The sequence below is a fragment of the Cervus canadensis genome, chromosome 8 (assembly GCF_019320065.1).
Source record: "Cervus canadensis isolate Bull #8, Minnesota chromosome 8, ASM1932006v1, whole genome shotgun sequence".
In the NCBI taxonomy this organism is placed as follows: Eukaryota; Metazoa; Chordata; class Mammalia; order Artiodactyla; family Cervidae; genus Cervus; species Cervus canadensis.
In genome coordinates this window covers 9,005,037-9,025,775 of record NC_057393.1, presented here as the reverse complement: position 1 = coordinate 9,025,775, position 20,739 = coordinate 9,005,037, and the positions used below count along the sequence as shown (strand labels likewise).

Genomic DNA, 20,739 nt, shown 5'->3' with positions numbered 1-20,739 from the left:
TCTTTCTTATAGGTAACTAAGTACACACACACACAGACACTCACACATGCACACACAGCTTTGCATTTGGATTTAAGATGTTGTTCAAGACTCCATTGTGGCCAGATTTCCGATCTCAAGACTATCAATTCATTTGAATAATCAGCAAAATCATCAGCCTCCTTTCAGCCTCTAAACTGGATTTAAAAGATTGACGTTTCTTAAAACTCAAATCGAGTCCGGCTGCAACTGCCTGTCCAGAGGGACCTGAATCATACACACACTGGATAATGAAATACACTTAGATTTTATTAGTGGATAATTCATGCTCAGAATCTTGAGCACTAGTAGAATTAAATAAACAACTGGGAGAGGGAACCAAATAAAATTATTTGGAGATAAAATTATTTAGCCAAAATTAGAATGGAGGTAAGGCACTGCACTTTAAAATTCTTAACCGAGCCATCAAGTTGTTGAAAGAGGAGAGAGAGAAAACCAAGTATAAGGACTGGTGAGGATGCTGGGAAAGACTGAACGCGGGAGGAGAAGGGGACGTCAGAGGATAAGATGGTTGGATGGCATCACCAACTCAGTGGACATGAGTTTGAGCAAGCTCTGGGAGTTGGTGATGGACAGGGAAGCCTGTCCTGCTGCAGTCCATGGGGTTGCAAAGAGTTGGACACGATTTGAGCAGCTGAACTGAGAGAGGGGAAGAATCTGTACTTTTGGCAGGAATATCATCAATACACTGGGCAGAAGAGTGGTGGTTATATGTTTACTGTATCACGATTCATAAAAAGAAGTGCACCTGAGTCAGTGTATATGAATGCATAAGGACCTACAGCACCTTTTCTCTATTAAGTTGCCTTAGAAATTAAACACTTTAACCTCAACAATTTTCTCCTACTTCATACAAGATTGTATAATAAAGTAAGATTTTTTCCCGCACAACACAAAAGGCAGTGAAAAAGATGGTATAGCATGGATTGAATTGAAAAATTTTAGCATGCTTTTGATATTCAATACTAGCTGAGTCACAGATTCTAGTTATTAAGTATTGCTTTTCTTTCATGGAGATCAAAGTATTTCTCCTTACAGAAGCAACCTTCTTGATTCTCCTATTTCTGGAGGATTCTAGAAACAGAAAATAGAGCAAACAGAGCCTATAAGTCTAGGGTGTTGTTGGGGTGTGAGAGAGTGGAATAGAGAGAAGCTTGTAGCTGTCATTTTAAGGTCTTACTTGGACATATGTCTGTAAGAGGCTTTTGAGCTTTAACACACTTAAGAGTAATTATCTGTTTCCCAGTCTGTCCAACCTTCTGGAAAAACAGTTCCTCCAGAGCAAGAACTGATCCGATTAATGTTTTCCCTCAGCCTTCTCACTAGGCCTGGCACGAACTGGGTGCTCAATAAATGTCTGCAGAAAGATGGAATGAAGAGATAAAGCAGAGTATAAATAAGGATGAGTTTCTCTGAAGTCAGAAGATCTTCGACAATAGGAAATGTGACCGCCTGCCTCATAGGTGGAAAGTCCAGGAAAATGAGAAAAAAGTGGGGCAAAACATTCGTTAGAGCAAATATTTTCTTCTCCACTCTAATTTTGGTTAACTTTCCTGGATATGCACGTCCAGTGGAAGGGAGACTAATTCAGTCCTATAAAAATACAGACCAAAATGGGGTTCTTGTGTCCGAGACATGGGGAAGGCTCCAAGAGTCAAATGGAAAGGGCATTTTTCCCGCCTACTATTTAGAAGACAGGACAAGCGTTGGCCACAGGACTACATTTCCCAGCATGCCCCATAAGAACAGGAGCGGGCGTGAGCTCCGCCTTGGCGCGATGCTCTTTGGGAGTTGTAGTTTTCACGCGTCCAGCACCGGCGGGGCGCCTGAGCCTGGTGGCGGAAAGCAGTCACGTGATCGGAAAGGCTGCCGTTTGCCTTTGTGCCGGAACAGGTTGACTGGGTCGCCCGAGCCCGGGGCCTCGGGACGGACCAATCGACTGCCTTAGAAGGAGACGTTGGCGTTTGAAATCAGCCAATGACAGTCTTTGTCTGGAGCTTTGTCTCCGCCTACTTTGCCCGACGCGCGAGAGCGGCGAGGGAAGCGAGGCGGCGGCGAGCGGCGGCGGGCGCGGCGGCTGAGTTGCTTCTGGAGGGATCCCGAGGTAGCCGGGCGAGGTGGCCGGGCGCAGGCACGGGCTCTCCGGGGATGCTCCCGGGGTTCCCGAGCCGGCGGAGCAGTCCGCTGGGAACCGGGTTTACTTCCACGGCTTTTCTATTTATTTTAGGAGTACACGGGGCTGTAGGCCCCGGGGGCGGGGGCGGGGGCGGGGAGGGGCCGGCGTGCAGAAGCCCCGCGGCTGGGGAGAGTGTGAACCTGGCGGGCGAGGCTGGAGTCAGGGGTATGGCGGCGCGGGCCCGGCCGGCAGGGAAGCTCAGGAGGAGCGGCGGGGAAGGGGGCGATGAGGCCCGACCGGCGAGGGCGCGGCGGCCCCGCGCAGGCGCAGAGGCCGCGTCGCCGGCCTTTCCCTCGGTCCCGCCCCCCAGGGACACCCCCTATCTACTCCCCGGCCCTTCTGCGAGTCGAGCCCCGCGACCCCGGCCCCTTGGGGGACCCTCCCCCACCCCCACCTGCTGCCTGGCCCTACTGCGAGTCAAGCCTCGCGACCCCGGCCCCTTGGGGAGACTCTCACCAGGCGCTTGTTCCCTAGATGACCGGTTCTAACGAGTTCAAGCTGAACCAGCCCCCCGAGGATGGCATCTCCTCTGTGAAGTTCAGCCCCAACACGTCGCAGTTCCTGCTAGTCTCCTCTTGGGACACGTCCGTGCGCCTCTACGATGTGCCGGCCAACTCCATGCGACTCAAGTACCAGCACACCGGCGCCGTCCTGGACTGCGCCTTCTACGTAGGTGTTCTCCGTTTCCGCTCCTGCATCCTTTTGAGTTTTCTGGTGTCCCTCGTGATCAGCGTCCCTTTGCAGTGTTGGGCGAAGGCTCTTGTCGGTAGAGTTATTTGGACAGCGCCCCTCTTTCCCCTCCTCCCCCACCTCCACCCCAACACTTAACCTTGAGGTTCCGGTGCTGCTTTGTTTTGCTTTTTGGCCCTGGGGACTTGACAGACGTCAGGAACTGGGTCTTCCCTTAAGCTTCTGATGAAGTTAACACTGTGAACTTTTCTGGACAGAATGTACTTGAAACTCGGGGCAAGAATGTAAAATTTGGCCGTCTTACTTATTAAAAGGTTTGCTTGCTAGTAAATGGGAATACGTATTGGCTCTCAGCCAGTGTGGTGAACAGTTCTTCCTTAATTTGCTTGCTCAGTAGTTTGGTTGACTACTTTAGTTTGCTCAGTTTTTTGTATGGTTTTTTGTTCGTTTACAATGAGTGAGCCCAGTGTACTTCATTCTGAGCATAAACTGAGGAGTTGGCTGGTAGATAGAGGAATTTTTCCACACTTTTTTTTTCCCATTTAAAAATTATTAAATTTTTAATAATTTAAAAATTATTTTAATTTTAATTATTTAAAGAGGGTCAACTTTACAAGTTATGGAAGGATGCAATTTAAAACCACAGTTAGATACTATTTACTCCTAAACTCATTGCAATATAAGAAATTATAAGTAATGCTGAGCAGGATGTGGTAAGGCAAGTGCTTTATATGGATGGAAAAGTAAATGGAGAGGATGTTTCTAGAATGGAATTTGCCAGGGAGAAGCAAGAATCTTATTAATGTCCATACCCTGCTGCTGCTACTAATGTCCATACCCTAGTTTTCCTTAATCTTACTCCTAGAAAACTCTACTAAAAATGCTTATCATGTAGTTGTTTATTGAAATAAAAATGTGAGGAAAATTGACAGTGAGGACATAAAAAAGTTGGAAGTTTAACTATAGTATGGATTATTATGAAATCACTACTGATAATATTTCTGTGCATTAATTGATGACATGGACTATATTTCTGAAACTAAAAAGTATCCACAGTTAGATTTCAAATTTTATTTTTAAATTATCTCTATTTTTATAAGAAAAAGATTAGAAGAGAGATGGTAGAGTGTTAGCAGTAGTTATCTCTAGGTGATTGGGCCACAGGAAACATTTTCCTTCTTAGTATTTTCTAGATTCCGTAACCTGTTACATGTGCACGCTCAGTCGTGTCCGACTCTTTGCTACTCGTGGACTGCCAGCTCTCCAGATTTCTTTGTCCTTGGAATTTTCCAGGCAAGAATACTGGAGTGGGTTGCCATTTCCTACTCCAAGGTTAAATACTTTTTAAAGCTCTGTAAGTTTTAAATGACTTGAAACTTGTATTTTGTAGGATCCAACACATGCCTGGAGTGGAGGATTAGACCATCAATTGAAAATGCATGATTTGAACACCGATCAAGGTAACAGCCACATTTTTACCGCATTTTACTGGTAACATGTGCTTACTTACAAATGTTTATTTAAGAAGAGTAGTTCCTGAATTGCTTAGATAAAAGTAAAAGTGGCTTGAATTTAGGACTTTTTTGTTTAAATGATAACCATTAAGTTAGAATCACAAAATATCATGTATGTATTTTAACAGTGTAACTCTTGGTGAACTCCATCTGCAGTGTCTGCATGAAGTGGCACTTACCTGTTTGACCTTTGCCCTGCCCCCAGGAGGGGGCCGGACCCTGCAGTGTCTGCCTGCAGTACAATTTTTCCGGGATAGTGCTGATGTTTCAGAGTCCTCTTTTCAGAAACTAGTGTAGTTCAGACTGAAGAAAGACTGGGTTTTAAAAATCTAACATTATAAAGCAGCCAGTTCTGTCCAGGTACCATAGTAACCCTGCTTGTAATTGTTTAGCATAGAACATTCTTCACTTGCATTTATTGAGTGGAAGACAAGGTAACACGTTTTCTTTTAGTTGATTTCTAAGAGATGAAATGAATTACTCACATTTTTATGATGATTTTGGAGTAGAATAGAGATTGGAATGGAGCTCAAATACACAGAGCTCTCTAGTGAAGGTTTTTTGTTTATGTTGTATATGCATGTGTTAGACATAGATGTACCTGAAAAACATAGCAAGGCACAGAGATACGACTCAATGAGGATGAGTTGGACAGTGAGAGAATGGATGGAAGGTGGGCGCTGTATTTTATCCAGAAAGAAAAGAAGGATCCAATCAGAAGAGGCTTTTATGTGAAAGCTGTTTTGTCATGTAACTCAAAACTGCGGATGTTTGGTTTTGTTTGCTAGCAGTTTTTTCTACATAGGAAGTTAGCTTGCAGGTTTAGGTTCTCTTTCTTTGAAAACCCAAGAAAACCAAAAAGCAAACAAAGATTTTTGATGCTGGAGACCATAATTAAGGGAATTAGCTGCTTATTCTCAGGAGGTCTTTGCTGAACTTTATGAGATACTTTTTCTTGTTTAAATGGAGTGTTTTTAAACAGGTAGTTTTCCTCTTTTGAGGATCAGAACCACATACTCTTTGTATTTGTTGTTACCTTAGCATGTGGTATAGATTCTGGCACATAGTAGACAGTAGATGTTAGTTGAATGAATGAATGAGATAATGTGAAAAGTTGAAAGGGAAGAAATTGTGTATTAGAAATTTGATGAGCTTCCCTGGTGGGCTAGTGGCTAAGACGCTGTGCTCCTAATGCAAGGGGCCTGTGTTCAATACCTGGTCAGGAAACTAGATCTCACATGCCACAACTAAGAGTTTGAATGCCACAACTAAGACCTGGCATAGCCAAATAAATATTAAAAAAGAAAGAAATATAACCACCGTGAAAACCAAGTGGTTATTAATCGTGAGCCTCCCTGCCTTCCTCATCCCTAGCTTTCAGATAATCCTGTTACTACTTAAATCAGTTTGTTTGAAACATCAGCTTAATGTGATAAGTTTTATCCAGATCCCTTGGACCAGAGTTCTCAGGTATATCTTGAACACTTACCATGTATTAGAACATGAACTAGATACAGTCAGAACTATAGAGTTGAAACAAGGTTCCTGATTTGAAGGAATCTAGAATCAAGTGAGGAAAATAACTGATACGCTATCATTTTAATGTAGTCTGAAACTCAAGGTAGCTTTTCGTATTACTGTGCCAGTGAATCAAGCTATGCACTGTAAGATGGACAGGGGTGAATGGATGACTTTGTAGTCCTGGAGAAGTTTTTCTGTGTGTAGATACTTCTGTTGAGTGGGTGGAAGTGGATTCATTACAGTAGAATGAATGTTTCCTTTTATTGTTCACCTGAGGAATCTTTAGTAAAGCTAGGTGTTGGTTGTTGGTTTATTTTTTTTCCTACAGAAAATCTTGTTGGAACTCATGATGCCCCTATCAGATGTGTTGAATACTGTCCCGAAGTGAATGTGATGGTTACTGGAAGCTGGGATCAGACGGTTAAATTGTGGGATCCCAGAACCCCTTGTAATGCTGGGACCTTCTCTCAGCCTGAAAAGGTAGGCTTTTTATGTTCATGACAAGAATTCTGGTTCTTGGGGTGATTTGACTTGATAAATGATGAAGATGATGTTGATTTTAGAGGTTAAGAGTTGATGAGTCTATTTTTACAAACCCAACTAAATATGTAAAGGAAAACTAATCTTCATAATTTCGTCAGCTTTTTCCTGACAGTTGTCATATTTGTGCTGGATAGCACTAGTGGTAAACCCATTTCCATGTATTGTAATGCTTTAGATCCTAGGGCTGAGAAGCAACTTTTCAGAGGTCATTTAGCAAAGACTGAAGTTGAATTTGACTTCCCCAAGCAGGAAGTGGGATGGAGCACCACTCATTTTCACTTATGGCCTGAGCTTTCTCTTTAGCTGACTGTGAGAGGGTGAAATGGGGTATCATTTAAAGTTTAGTGAAAAAGATGTCCTTTATTCCCTGGCTTTTATAATTTATTTATTTTTAATACTGACAGATGTAGTTGAAGGAGGTAGTGAAGGAAGCTTCTTAAAACTGAAATGTTGTGTATTATTCTAACCTTTTGATCTGTACAATGAAAGTGTAATTGAGCATTCTTGCTGTATCCTCATCAGACTTTATCAGGTGGTAGTTAATTTTAAAGATTGATTGTTTTAGCAGTTTAAAGGTATCCTTCACTTGAGTCTATTTCCTCAGTGTAAATATACTATTCAGTTCCTGTTAGCTGTCGTTATATACTGTATTGCATCCAAAGAGCCATTATTTTTGTCACATCACAGTTGAATCTACTCCTGGCAAGACCTTTGTTCAGAATAAAATAATTGCATTGTTTCTAGTTTTGATTTATGGTTGTATGTAACATGTTAAGAGCTGTGATAAATTGCTGACAGAATATCATATAATGGACAGCCACACTGAATCAAGCTGCTTATTGGTTCAGCAAGGTTCATTATGTCACTTTTTTTAATACGGTCTTTGATAAATGTATATACCTAGTCAGTAGCATGACAGTGTTTTTACTTGATTTACGATCAGTGGGGATAGAAAGCACTGTTAGAAGCTTGTGTGTCACCTGGATAGTAAAGATTTAAGATAAAAGTCCCATTCTGATTGTACTGTTATAAATTGATCTTTTTCTGGATTCTTTGTTTTTTTGAATTCGGCATTTCATGTGTCTTACGCTAATTTCTGTTTTTCTGCAAATGTTTTTTGAATAAACAGCAGTAAGTCTTACTGTATCTCTTATTGAAATACACTTGTATTAAATCTACTGTTCTGAGTATTTTAAATTCTGTGTTTTTCCCTTGGTCAAATTAGTTGTTGAATTTTAAGGCTAGATTGTAGAAATTATCAGGTTATTATGTTCTTAAGTCCAATCCCCCCACCTCCACCCACCACCCTCCCGGGGAGGGGAAGGGGCATGCTTATGTGGTTAATATGTTAGTGATAACTAACCATAAGCTTTAATTACTGAATGTTAAGGAGATGTCTTACCATGTAATGAGGCCTCTTCATTTTTTATAGTGATTCTTCAGGTTTTAAAATATTAAATTAGATTAAATTAGTTGCTTATTAATTGAAAGTGATGATCAGAGCACAATTATATACCTGAAGTCTAGATTTTTAAAAAAATGATTTAACATGATCATGAAAATACTGTTTTCATGAATTTGCTATCTCTATTTGGTCTCCAGATAATGTATTTGAAAGTAAGTCACCTTAAAGCCTTATTTGCAGGACATTTTGTTATTTATTTTACTATTGAAGAAAAGGAATTTTGAGGGGGAAAAAAAACCAGTTGCTTTTAGGGGATAAATGCTTTTAAAATTTTCTGTAAACATAACTCTGTCTTGAGTGTTTAGTGTGACATCAAGGCGTAAAAATTTGCTTTGTCATATGCCAGACCACTGACCTTACCTTTTAATTTTGAGTTCGTATGCCACCAAAAGCCAGTAAGCAGGTTAACTCTCTCACTCTTCCTGGAAAGGCCTATTTATTAAGTGTGACAGGTGGTAAAATCAGAGAGTTACAACATGAAATCTCTGTCCAAAAGGTGGTCATAGAAAAATAACTTTGAAAATGATTGTCTTATGAAAAGCCAGAAGCCCATTGAAAGGTATCTTGAGTTGTTTTTATGATTTTATTGCTATTGTCTCCTTTTTGAGTATCTTTTACACTTTTGTATTATGACTAAATGAAACAAGAGAGCTATAAGATTATCTAATAATTTAGTTTGTTTTAGTAAGAAAGAGAATCGTCTTCAGAGATACTTTTGGAGAGTTAATTAGAATGTGCATTATTATGATATGTGGTTAAGTATTAATATCCTGGGTGTATTATTTTGTGCCAGTTACTTGGTTTGTGTAACTGAAGTATTTAAAATTTTGGTACCTGTGTTTGTGAATCTGTCAGCTAACTTTTTTTAAATGGTTTTATGACCTGTGGACTTCATTTTGGAGCAGAATGCCATTTGCAGGCATGTAGGTGATTTTTAGCACGTTTCGGTCTGTCTTGAAAGGTGTACACCCTGTCGGTGTCGGGAGACCGGCTGATCGTGGGCACGGCAGGCCGCAGGGTGCTGGTGTGGGACCTGCGGAACATGGGCTACGTGCAGCAGCGCCGCGAGTCCAGCCTCAAGTACCAGACGCGCTGCATCCGCGCGTTCCCCAACAAGCAGGTACTGACCTTGCCTCCCCCGCCCGCTGTGGGAGCTTGAAAATAGTAGAGTCCTTAATAATAAGGATTCGGTCACTCCGTTTTACGCATTGCTTTCTTTCTCTTTTTTTTTTTTTTTGAGTGGTGATTGGAATTTCTGCTAGGTGTATTTTCGACAGCCTTTTGTTAAAAAGTAATGTGTTAACTCAATTTTAGAGAAGGCTTTGATGTTCACAGAGGGTAAGTAATCTGCCAGTGGTTTTCTGATTCCTTGGTGCTGCTTCCCCAGGAAACTTGACAGGTATACAGTAATGGAAGAGAGTTTTGCAGGTATTTTAATTTACAAACCAGCAAATTCAAATTTAAATCTGAAAATGTAGAGTTATGGAATTTGCTGTTTTCTCTTTTTCCCGTTCCTTCTTTTTTTTCTCTTTTGTACCCTAATACTAAGAGAGCTTTTTAGCCAGTCAGAGCAGAACCTACATTTTTTTTTTTTTTTTAAAGGAATGCCTCTGAGGTTAGAGAGGAGCTGTGCCTCATATAATGACTAACTCTTGAGGAACAGTGTGGGTCACCTTCCATCATCATTACTAGATCAGGTGACACTTTATTAGTGTGCCCCTACCCCTAGTCTTGAAAGTTCGAAGGGAAGTTGGTGATGGAGTCGTTTGCTCTGGGAATTTTATAAGAGGAAAGTCATTAAAAACAGCAGATATCTTTGGAATCTTACAGCTGTCCTTTAGTGGTTGTGGAGCTTGAAAGAATTAGGTCTGTTATTCTATTCTCTTAGCTCTTTATTTCAAAAGGCTAGTACCTCAAATGGTGATCACAGTTCTTCTCAGGATATTGTAAATTTCCATTGGAATTGAAGTTATGAAAAACCTTAAATGCATGGTTAAAATATGCTTGCATTTATGAATATTGTGATGTCATATATCCAGAATTTTCTGAGTTTATCTGTAGTTTATAATGGAAGCTTTTTAACTAAAAGTAACATTTTACTGATTCTTTTTTGGTTACAAGTGTTAATAGTTTTTTAGGAATAAATCCTTTTCATATCTTGAAAAATTAAAGAAGTAAAATATAGATTTCATATTATCTTTCTCTCTTATCTTCTCTGACATACAGTTTCACGGCAGGGTGAGGAGAGGTTTGAAATTATAGAGCACTTTTGAACCTTGCTGAAAATCTGTGTTGTTTGGGTATAAACTTGACTTGCTGTAGTTAAATGCAAGAGGCAGGATGATAGAGATGAAAGGCTGGTTTCCCAGTTGGTCTGGATTTTTGATACACCCTCAGTGAAGAAGATACAGTTCTTCTTAGAGCTGTTAGAAGTGAGGAGGCATCAAGCCAAAAAAAATACATTCCAGGTGATGGAATGAATTTGAGTCCCCTTCTGGACAGGACAACAAATAAATTATATTGAAATAATTTAAAAATTCCTGTTGAGGTTTGACAAAATACCTAGACATTTTTGATTGTAGTGTGCAGAGTACTGGTAAAGAAAGTAAGTGATGGTGGCCTTTTTTGTTTGTTTTTTAATAGAACAGGTAATAAGTGTTTTTAAACTTCTGGAGTGATCTTAACTATGTTAGTACTGCTTAAACATTTGTTTAAAACACAGCCATATTCTCTTCATTTTAAAAATAATTATCTTTCTTTAATGTGGGTTGAATTTGGGAGTATATGCCTTGTTTTGGAATCTGTATTCACTAGTTTTGTCTTCTGATTCCCTCTTGTCAGGGTTATGTATTAAGTTCTATTGAAGGTCGAGTGGCAGTTGAGTACTTGGACCCAAGCCCCGAGGTACAGAAGAAGAAGTATGCCTTCAAGTGTCACAGACTAAAGGAAAACAATATTGAGCAGATTTACCCCGTCAACGCCATTTCCTTTCACAACATCCACAATACCTTTGCCACAGGTAGAGTATGGAATGTTCACTTCTATCTGCTTCTAATATAATTTAGCTGTTAATTGAACACTGAATATTTGTACTTGGGCAGGTTTTTTTTTTTTTTTTGGTCATTCTGTGTGGCATGTGGGATCCTAGTTCCCTGACCAAGGATTGAACCTGTGCTCCCTGCATTGGAAGCGTGGCATATTAGCCACTGGACCACCTGGGAAGTGGGCAAAGTTCTTAAAAATTGTGCTTGGTTTTTTATGATATTTAAAGGGGAAAAAAATTAGTATAATACTCCATGGGAAAAATGTAACTTCTGTGATCTTAAAGATTGTCAAGCTAATGGCTATTTTTGTATCTGCTTTTAAAAACTATTTTGAAATCACTTGCAGGTGGTTCTGATGGATTTGTAAATATTTGGGATCCATTTAACAAAAAGCGACTGTGCCAGTTCCATCGGTACCCCACCAGCATCGCCTCACTAGCCTTCAGTAATGATGGGACCACGCTTGCAATAGCATCATCGTATATGTATGAAATGGATGACACGGAACATCCTGAAGATGGTATCTTCATTCGCCAAGTGACAGATGCAGAAACAAAACCCAAGTGAGTATGCTTCACCTGTATTTGAGCCTTTTCTTGCATTCAACCCAGGATTTATTAATTTTTCTAAATTCATGAATAGCATTGTTGATGCCTGCTCGATATTACAGCTGACTCTAGGGCTGAAGTTGATTTTATCTTGTTCTCCCAAGCTTTCAATATCCGTAGGTTGATAGACGTCTGATGGATAAAATTGTGCCTAGTTGTTTTGTAGAGAAGAATGTCAAACTCTCATTCTTCTTGAATAGGCACTATTATTTGAATCTCTGGAGTTATTACTAGCTCATTGCTTCAAAATTAAGTTGAGGAATTCAAGAATAATTTATTTTAGCAAATTCTATTTAAGATATTTAAGAATTTGAACTGCCAAAAATCTTTCCTCTCCACAGAGGTTGTTTCTGTAATATTTACACAGAATGGAATGACCTTCAGGTCTTACTGGAAATTCAGAGTAATATGGCCTTGCCTGAAATAGTAGATTTCCTTAGTTTTGAAATTTCTGTAGATGTCTTTGGCTCTTGGGTGTAACTGTTGACAGGGAGGAACCATTTACATTTTCTTGGTACGTAGGGCAGAGCTTTTTACTTAGTTACCTGTACCAGACTTGAGGGAAATCTGATACCTTGGGCACTTGTTTGACCGTAAAATACCAGCCCCCAAGAGTCTTCGTCCTGCTCCTTGTCCCTGTCTCCTCAGGCCCTGGAAGGAAGTCCTCAGTAAATATTTATGGAATAGCTGACTTCAGGATTCCTGTACTCTTCTGAATTAGAATGGCATAGAGGGCCCTTGCTAAATTGCTTGAGTCCCTGAGAGAGGGCAGAGGATGAAATGTTCAGTACCGTATGTGCCTTCACAGGTTTACCTTTAGAGAAGACTTAGCGTGTGAAGCCTGTTGGATAAAGGGCTGGGTGTGCGTTTGATCTCTCACTTTTGTATCTCTTGTCCTGGCCGGCCATTTTGATCTCATGCTGTTCTTTTTTCTTTTGAACTTGTAGGTCACCATGTACTTGACAAGATTTCATTTACTTAAGTGCCATGTTGATGATAATAAAACAATTCGTACTCCCCAATGGTGGATATATTACTATTAACAAAGAAGCCAGGGAACATTTTTTTAATTTTAATATCATAAGAACCTGAAAATATTGGAAAAGAGATTTTTTTATTGTTTGTTGTTTTCTTTTTTTAACACTTTCTTTAGCACATGAGATGGTTTGATGGTTTTTCTGCATTTAAAGGTATTTGGGCAAACAGAAGGGGAGGGCAGCAACAGCACTTCTGAGAATCAGTTTTGACCTTGATTTTTGTTTCCACTGCGGAAATAAATGTTTGTAAATAAATGTAGGTAATAAAGCCCCCTTTGCATTCTTTCTGGGCCTTAAATGGTAGAGAAGAAGGCTCTTGAGTCATTTGTTTCTCTTGCTGGTTATAGTTGCTAATTCTAAAGCTGCTTCAGACTGCCTCATGAGGAGGTTAATCTACAATTAAACAATATTTCCTCTCGGCCGTCCATTATTTTCTGAAGCAGATGGGTCATCATTTCCTGGGCTGTGAAACAAAGCGAGGTTAAGGTTAGACTCTGGGGAATCAGCTCGTTTTCAATCTTATTAGGGTGCAGGAGGAAAACTAATAAGAAAACCTCCTAACATCATTTTGTGACTGTAAACAATTATTTATTAGCAAACAATTGATCCCAGAAGGGCAAATTGTTTGAGTCAGTAATGAGCTGAGAAAAGACAGAGCATATCTGTGTATTTGGAAAAATAATTGTAACGTAATTGCAGTACATTTAGACAGGCATCTATTTGGACCTGTTTCTATCTCTAAATGAATTTTTGGAAACATTAATGAGGTTTACATATTTCTCTGACATTTATATAGTTCTCATGTCCATTTCAGTTGCCCAGCCGCTGGTGATTAAGGTTAAAAAGAAAAAAATTATAGTGAGAATGAGATTCATTTCAATGTAATGCCCTGAAGCAGAACATGAACTTAGCTTGGCCTGTTCTAGGTAGTTCCAAATCGTATTTTTGTTGTCACACTTTTTGTTTTTTTTTTATTTATATTGTTTGCAAATGTATGTATCTGAATGGTACTTGGACCTTTACTGAAATTTGTTTTATCCATGATGTATTTTTTAAAATTTCTTTTGCTACAGAAAGAGGTCTTTTATTTGTAAGTATTTTAGTGAAAACTTAGTGTAAGTCTGAACCCATCTTTTGAAATGTATTTTCTTCATTGCAGGTCCACCTAACCATCTCGTGAAAGTGGTTTCTCTATGGAAAGCTTTGTTTTGCTTCCTACCAATACATGATTGTCCCTTAAGGGATGCGTTTTAGTCATTGTGGACACGTTATTTAGTATGTGAATTTTTCTGTTCTCTTGTTGGTGTGCCCTTTCCTCCTGACTGTAGGATGAGGAGTCTTTGTGTCGTTGTGCAGTAGTCTGAAGAATTGTTTTTCCCTCAGCAAGCCCAGTTGCTGTGTATGAGCAGCTTGAGCTCTTTCTGTAAAATAACCTAAACCTGTTATTTCCATGCTGTCTAATAAATCAGAGATTCAAAACCCTTAAATGTTGGATGTTTTTAAATGTTGGTAATTAATGTAATTTACTTCATAAAAAGCCTTCTGTAAAGCAAACCTCCCTTCATCAGGGGTCCTGGTGGGGATGACATTGTACCTTTCGGTCCACACTGCCTTGTTTAATTATGTCTATTCTGATGTACTTTGGGGATTCAGTCTTGAATAAAGTGATCTGTTGGAGTTCTGCCATTTCCCTTGTGTGCTCTCGCTGGATCAGCAGGGCCCTCGAGCCAGCTGTGTGGCTTCGCGGGACGGGCACAGCTGCAGGCAGCTGCCGGGCCCCTTCTGGCCCAACTTTCCCCGGGAGTGCCAGGGCCGCCGGGCCCCTGCAGCTCCAGCCCCACTGCTGGTGCTGTCAGTGGGCGCACTCGCAGCCAAACGACAGACCCGTCTGTGCGTATCCATCAAATGCTAAATCAAAGGGAAGCCCTTGGGATGGTAAATAATGTAATAGCCGGAGACTAACTGATGGTATTGGTTCTTTAGTGTGATTATGTGCTTTTTAAAGTCATAACCACTTGGTTGAGGACAGAGCATAAATTTAAAACATGGTTTAACTGAAAGAGAATTAATACAGTTTCATAAAAGGTGACTAAATTAAAGCAGTGAGGGGGCCCTGGTTTTGAGGGCATGGTGTGGCCGAGCTGTTTTTGTAGTCTATGTGGATGTCCTCTTGTGTCTGCAACCTAACGTGTCTCACCCTGAATGTGTCTCCTGCCGCCTCTGCGGACCTCTTCACCAGCTCTTCTCACAGTTGGCCTGTCTGTCACTGTGGCTGCCTTCCCCTCAAATGGCCTATGTGCAGCACCTTAGCGTTTTCTTTGGGTTCCCCTACCCAAATTCTCTTCTGTTTTCAAGTGTGTCTTTGTTTTTTTGTCTATCTTTTCTTTCTTAAAGAAAAGGATCCTTAAAGGGTTCCTGCTGGCCATCTGGGGGTGTGCTGCAGGCTCCAGCCTCTACCCTAAATGCTCCGTTTTCTTGAGCAGTAACTTTAAGCAGCACATTTGAACCATGATCCAAAACACACAGAGGTCAGTAGAGTGTGTACAGACAGCAGACAGCGGTGAAAAGCATCAGTTGTCTTCTGTACGTCTGACACACCAGTTCCCTTCCTGCCTGCCTGCCTTTTTTCCCCTTCTTTTTTTAGGAAATGCTGGTTATGGCCCTCTGAATGGATTTTATGACTAATGCCTTGCCACCTCTAATTTGAAAAACCACTGTATGCCACACAAAACCTGTTCTTTTTATCGTGCTATGCTTGAGACCCTCCAGTGCCCCCTGTTGCCCTTCATTCACTTCGCAATAAATACTGTATGCTTCTTCCAAGGCCTGCAGTTCACCAGGAAGGGACCGCAGACTGTCATGGTGCTCTTAGAAGAATGGGGGTGGAGCTGACCTTCACTGGGGAATTCTGGGGGCAGATGGGAGTGTTCTGGTGGCTTCAGTGTCTGGTTCTGAGCTCCGCCATGCAAAAACTTAAAGGTACGTTAGTTGTGGGGGGTACTGCTTTGTTCTGAGGGAAACCCACGAGACAGCCTGCATCTTGAAGCCTTTGAACCTGACTTTGAATCTTGACTTTGCTGCTTAATTCATTGCACCGTTGGCCATGTTAATTTCTGAGTAGCAGTTTCCTCATCTGTTCAATGAAGGTAATAACTCATGAGGTTACAAATGAATATGTAAAATGTTCATTAGGGCACGCCTGACACAGCCATTGCTTTCTTGGGATGAAAAATATTCAATCCATTGCTCTCAGTTACTAGCTAACCTTTCAGTTTATTTTTCATAAATGAACACTCAGATATCTGTGGAATTTCAAGTTCTTAAGTTTGTCAGTATAGTTTTCTTTTAAAAAACATTTATGAACTATTTCCAACATTCAGAAAAACTCAAAAGAGTAACACACCTATAAACCCATCTTCCGGATTTTTAAAAAAGATTTATTTTTAATTGGAGCATAATTGCTTTACAATTTTGTGTTGGTTTTTGCCATACATCAACATGAATCAGCCGTAGGTATACATATGTCCCCTCCCTCTTGAACCTTCCTCCCACCTCCCACTCCATCCCTTTTCTCGATTGTCATCATCCGGATTTTAAAATGTTAACATTTTGTCATTTACTTCTCTGTTTTAGTATTTTTTAGAATTTTTATTGGAGTATAGTTGCTTTACAGTGTGAAGTTTCTTGCTGTATGTGTAAGCTCGTGAGTTATACTTTATATACACTTTGTTAGTGAGTCAGTCATCTGTAGTACATGCATCCCTCTTTTGGGTTTCCTTCCCATTTATGTCACCACCGAGTGCTGCGTGGAATTCTCTGTGCTATAAGTAAGTTCTCTTAGTTATCTGTTTTATATACAGTGTGTATACACCGTGTTTATACACAGTCTCCCAATTCATCTCACCTCTTTGTGTGTGTGTGCGCGTGCACGCGCTTGTATTCAGTTGGCCCCATGGACTTCAGCCCACAAGGCTCCTCTGTCCATGGAATTTTCCAGGCAAGAACACTGACGTGGCTTGCCATTTCCTTCTCCAGGGGATCATCCCGACCCAGGTGTCAAACCTGTCTTGCGTTTCCTGCATTGGCAGGCAGATTCTTGACCACTAGCGCCACCTGGGGAGCCCCCATAAGTTTATACTCTACGTCTGTGACTCTGCAAATAAATCCTACCATTTTTCTAGATTCCACATATAAGTGATATTGTACAATATTTGTTTTTCTTCCCTTTGTTTCAAAGTAAAACGTTGCACATATTTGAAGCCTCATTTGTAACCCCTCTCTCACAAACTTCCCATTTTCCATTCTTAAATGTTATACTTATTTATACCTTTATGCTCATGAAGCATCCACATACAGGCAAACATTGGTGGTATTGTGGGTTCAGTTCCAGACCACTGCAATAAAGTGAGCAATAAAGGATTCACATGAGTATTTTGGTTTCCCAGTGGATGTACAAGTTATGTTTATTCTCTAGTCTGTTAAGTGTGCAATAGCATTATGTCTAAAAATACAGCATATGTACCTTAGTTAAATATTGCTAAAAATGCTAACCATAATTTGAGCCTTCAGTGAGTTGTAGTTTTTTGCAAGAGTATCATCAAAGATTACTGATCATAGATCACCATAATAAACATGGTAGTAATGAAAAAGTTTTGAAATACTATGAGAATTACAAAATGCAAATACTGTTGGAAAAAATGGCACTGATAGGATTGGCATAAGTCTTCAATTTGTTAAAAAAAACCCAATATCTGTGAAGTGGAATAAAGTAAAGCATGATAAAGCAAGGTCTACCTGTAAATGTTTTTAAAAATTTGCAGAAATAGTAATACTGTTTCTATTTCTATCCTGGAATGAACCCACCCCACTTCTGACATCAGATGGTATTAATAAGATGAGAGGGAAAGGGTCAAGGCTACAGCAGAATCATCTGTAGGGAAACGGTTAAGTCTTACTGGGGACAGTGGAGTGGCCGGGCTGACTGCCTCCCTTTCTATTTTTTTTTTTTTTTGGTTTGGTCGTGCTACAGTGTCATGTGGGATCTTAGTTTCCTGACCAGGGATTGAACCTGAGCCTCCAGCTGTGGAAATGTGGCATTTTAACCTCTGGACCGCCAGGGAAGTCCCTGTTGAGTAACCCCCTTTCTTGAACTGTAAGATCAGTTACTATTAGAAGAGGAATGCCTCTTCTCTGATGTATTGGGTCTTCAAGGGTGAAAGCTGCATCATCTTAACAGAAGTTCATTCCTCAGGAAAATAGGTGAATGTGTTAACAGAACCCAATGGATTAGGTACATTAAAAATAAAACATCCTTGGTGTCATCCAGAAAATAAACCATAGGACTCGTTGCATGGTTCTTCTCTCCTGTGACTTCCCCTCCTCAGTCTTTGAAACATCTCTGGATAGCCCATCTTTCACTTGGTAAAGTACTGATTTAAACTATTAGGACTAGTTACAGCGGTTTCCTTTAAAAATGGCACCTGGCTACATTGCTGTGTAACTAGCGATAAGAGAAATGAGAGCTGCCAAGCCTGGTGACCACGAATACCAATTGGACCATTGGATACAAAGGCACTTTTCCCTCGTTCAGTGGTATGTTGCAACAAGGCTTTCATTTTTGAAGGATACCCACAGAACTTGTGGAGTTGTCATGGGCATTGGCTTCTTAGTCGGGAAGATATTTTGTGTCATGATAGAAATCTGGAGGTCAAAACTGGACTGGACTGTGATTTATAAAGAACTAATTGGAGGAACACGCATGAATTAGCCTGCTTGTTTACTATAACTCAGAATTTGGCAGCCAGCTTTCAGAACTTATTGTAAATGGAAAGCAGTTGGTGCTATTTTGTTTTGCTTTGTTTGAATACACCACTGGTGGTATGACTTTTCCCATCACCTGACTTGAGTAGGGAAATGGAAAAAGAAATGCGTTCCTTTTACTGAGCAGGGTGTCAGGCTGAAGTAATTGAAGGCTCGTTTCCAATGGTTTATTTCATTAACTAATTTCCCAAGAAATATTTGTTCACCTCTGACCATCCTAGCTAACTTTGTGCAGTTAACGCAAACCTGAAGAAGCCATACAAATTGTACCCACTGGTTTCAGAAGCATCTAGGTTTGCTTTTCCAATGTGGTAACGAAGTACCTTTCATCTCTTTATAGGGCTCTGTTATAGGCTATTGCAGTAATTTAAAACCTATGTACCTAGACTCCTGACCTTGTTATAACATCACTTTATAATTCTCAAAATACTTGGCTCTTGAAGATTTTCTTAGCACCAGCCATGTATTCTTAAAGAGCCCAGATGATTTGTCTTTGGTATTACATTACCTGTATCTCCTTAGCCGGTCAGACCTAACAGTCTTACTGTATTGCCAGATAGAAACCCTTCCGTTTTTTTTTTTTTTCTTTTTTCCGGTATTTTATAGCTTAACCAGGCTGTCGCTTGTTAGCATTCTCCATATAAAGAAATGCCCCTTTTGGGAACAGTGGCAATGTTCACCTTCAAGCTTCGGACGTAGAAGCAGCCCTCCAGCTGGGTTCACTGTTGGTTCATCAAGATTGCTGGTGACACTGGAGAAGCACAGCTTTCCTTGGGCGTCTAACATGAAGGTGGTCACGCACTGGAGGGCAAGGGTGTTACCGTGAGGCTCTCAACGTGCTTGTTGCTCTTAGCTGCTGATGTTCATCCAGCGAGCGTGGACCTGAGTTCCCGGCGCAGGTCTGGAGCGGGCGCTGTGTGCTGAGAGCTTGGTTCTGCCTTGCTTACCTTACTTATGTTAATAGAGTGTGCTAGGTTAAATGTTGGGCTCCCCCTTTGCTTTTCAATGAGATCTACCATTTGTGCCATTTCAAAACATCCTGTGCTTATGCCTGCCAGTCGTTATCCAGAGGATTTTTATTTTTTTGACTCAAATCTGAAGCTATTGGAGAGTGAAAAAAATCTCATTTATATGGACTTCACTATCAGAATTTGTGACAAATTGACTTAGGAGAAAAAGCAAATAAGATCAGAGGGGATATATTTAACTCTTGAAGGGAGACTCCTTTATGGAGATTGGCACATTGTTAATAGTAATATTTGATCTGTACATTGAATAGGATTTCTGCCTGGAAACACTGGAATAACCATCTGCATTACTGAGGTTGAGCACATTTACTATTTTTTTTTTTTTTAACAGAGGAATAATTATAAGTACTTTTTACTAAGAACTTGCTATATATATGTACTATGATAAATGTCTCATATGCATTAAAATCAGCCAATCCTTACAAAAAATAGTGAAACAATTTGGCGACAAACCTGTGGATACATACAGAGAAACTAGCCTCTTGGATTACTTGGGAAACAGTAAGACTAAGCTGAAACTTAAATTGGGTTATCAAGGCAAAATTTTAATTTGGCTGAGTCAAAATTTCAGAAAAGGTTTCTTACTCATTATTGATCCAAAATGAATACAGCCTAGAAGAGAGGGTTATTCCTAATTCCTCTTGGTCAGTGTTTAGACTTGTGTTACCAAGATCCTGGTTGGTGTCATCTTTTTAATTTAGTTTCTCCTTGGTTGGAGTTTCTTAGTGGAGTGGATAAGAAGAATAAAGATTAGAGAAAGTTATTTTTAATACTTTGTTGCTTTGAGCAGCTAATTGTAGATTTTCAATAAAAGGGACAAAAGTTCCTGTGAAAGATTCTATTTTTTGGCAGCTCGGGAGGAGAACCTGGCAGGGGAGGGAAGTGGACGTGTTGGAAAGATGGCATCTGTGCCGGAGGCTAAGCCTGTAATGTGTGTGGTTGGAATTGTCATCACTTTTGGGAGAAGGGGATTCGTCTTTGTTTTTATTGGCCCTCCAGAAATATGGATAAAGGTTAGGAACTGGAAACTGAAGAGACCAGTTTGAAACAGGCCTTCTCTGACATGTGTCAGAACTTGCTGAACAATGCGTATTCCAACTCCTTGGGCATCCAGGGAACTGAGATCTGAAAAGCTTCATAGGCCTGACCTCCTAACTGAATGCTGAGGACCTCATAGAAAACATGGTGTCACGCTGTTCCACTGTACTTGTCCATCACTGCCAATTGCTTGCTGAAACACATATTGGGGGTCTC

General features: G+C 40.3%; 1 protein-coding gene across 2 annotated transcripts; it reads left to right on the top strand.

The window, feature by feature from the left end:
* The first annotated feature begins 1,927 nt into the window (after positions 1 to 1,927).
* BUB3 (BUB3 mitotic checkpoint protein) lies at positions 1,928 to 14,323 on the top strand. Of its 2 annotated transcripts, none has more exons than XM_043476058.1 (8): positions 1,928 to 2,143; positions 2,690 to 2,884; positions 4,296 to 4,365; positions 6,269 to 6,420; positions 8,910 to 9,068; positions 10,790 to 10,967; positions 11,339 to 11,555; positions 13,797 to 14,323. In XM_043476058.1, exons 2-8 carry the CDS (start codon positions 2,690 to 2,692, stop codon positions 13,804 to 13,806), a joined length of 981 nt encoding a protein of 326 aa, XP_043331993.1. In that variant the 5' UTR covers positions 1,928 to 2,143; the 3' UTR covers positions 13,807 to 14,323. The 2 variants fall into 2 exon arrangements, with proteins under 2 accessions (XP_043331993.1, XP_043331992.1); XM_043476057.1 differs by having other exon boundaries at positions 12,548 to 14,323.
* Positions 14,324 to 20,739: the final 6,416 nt, after the last annotated feature.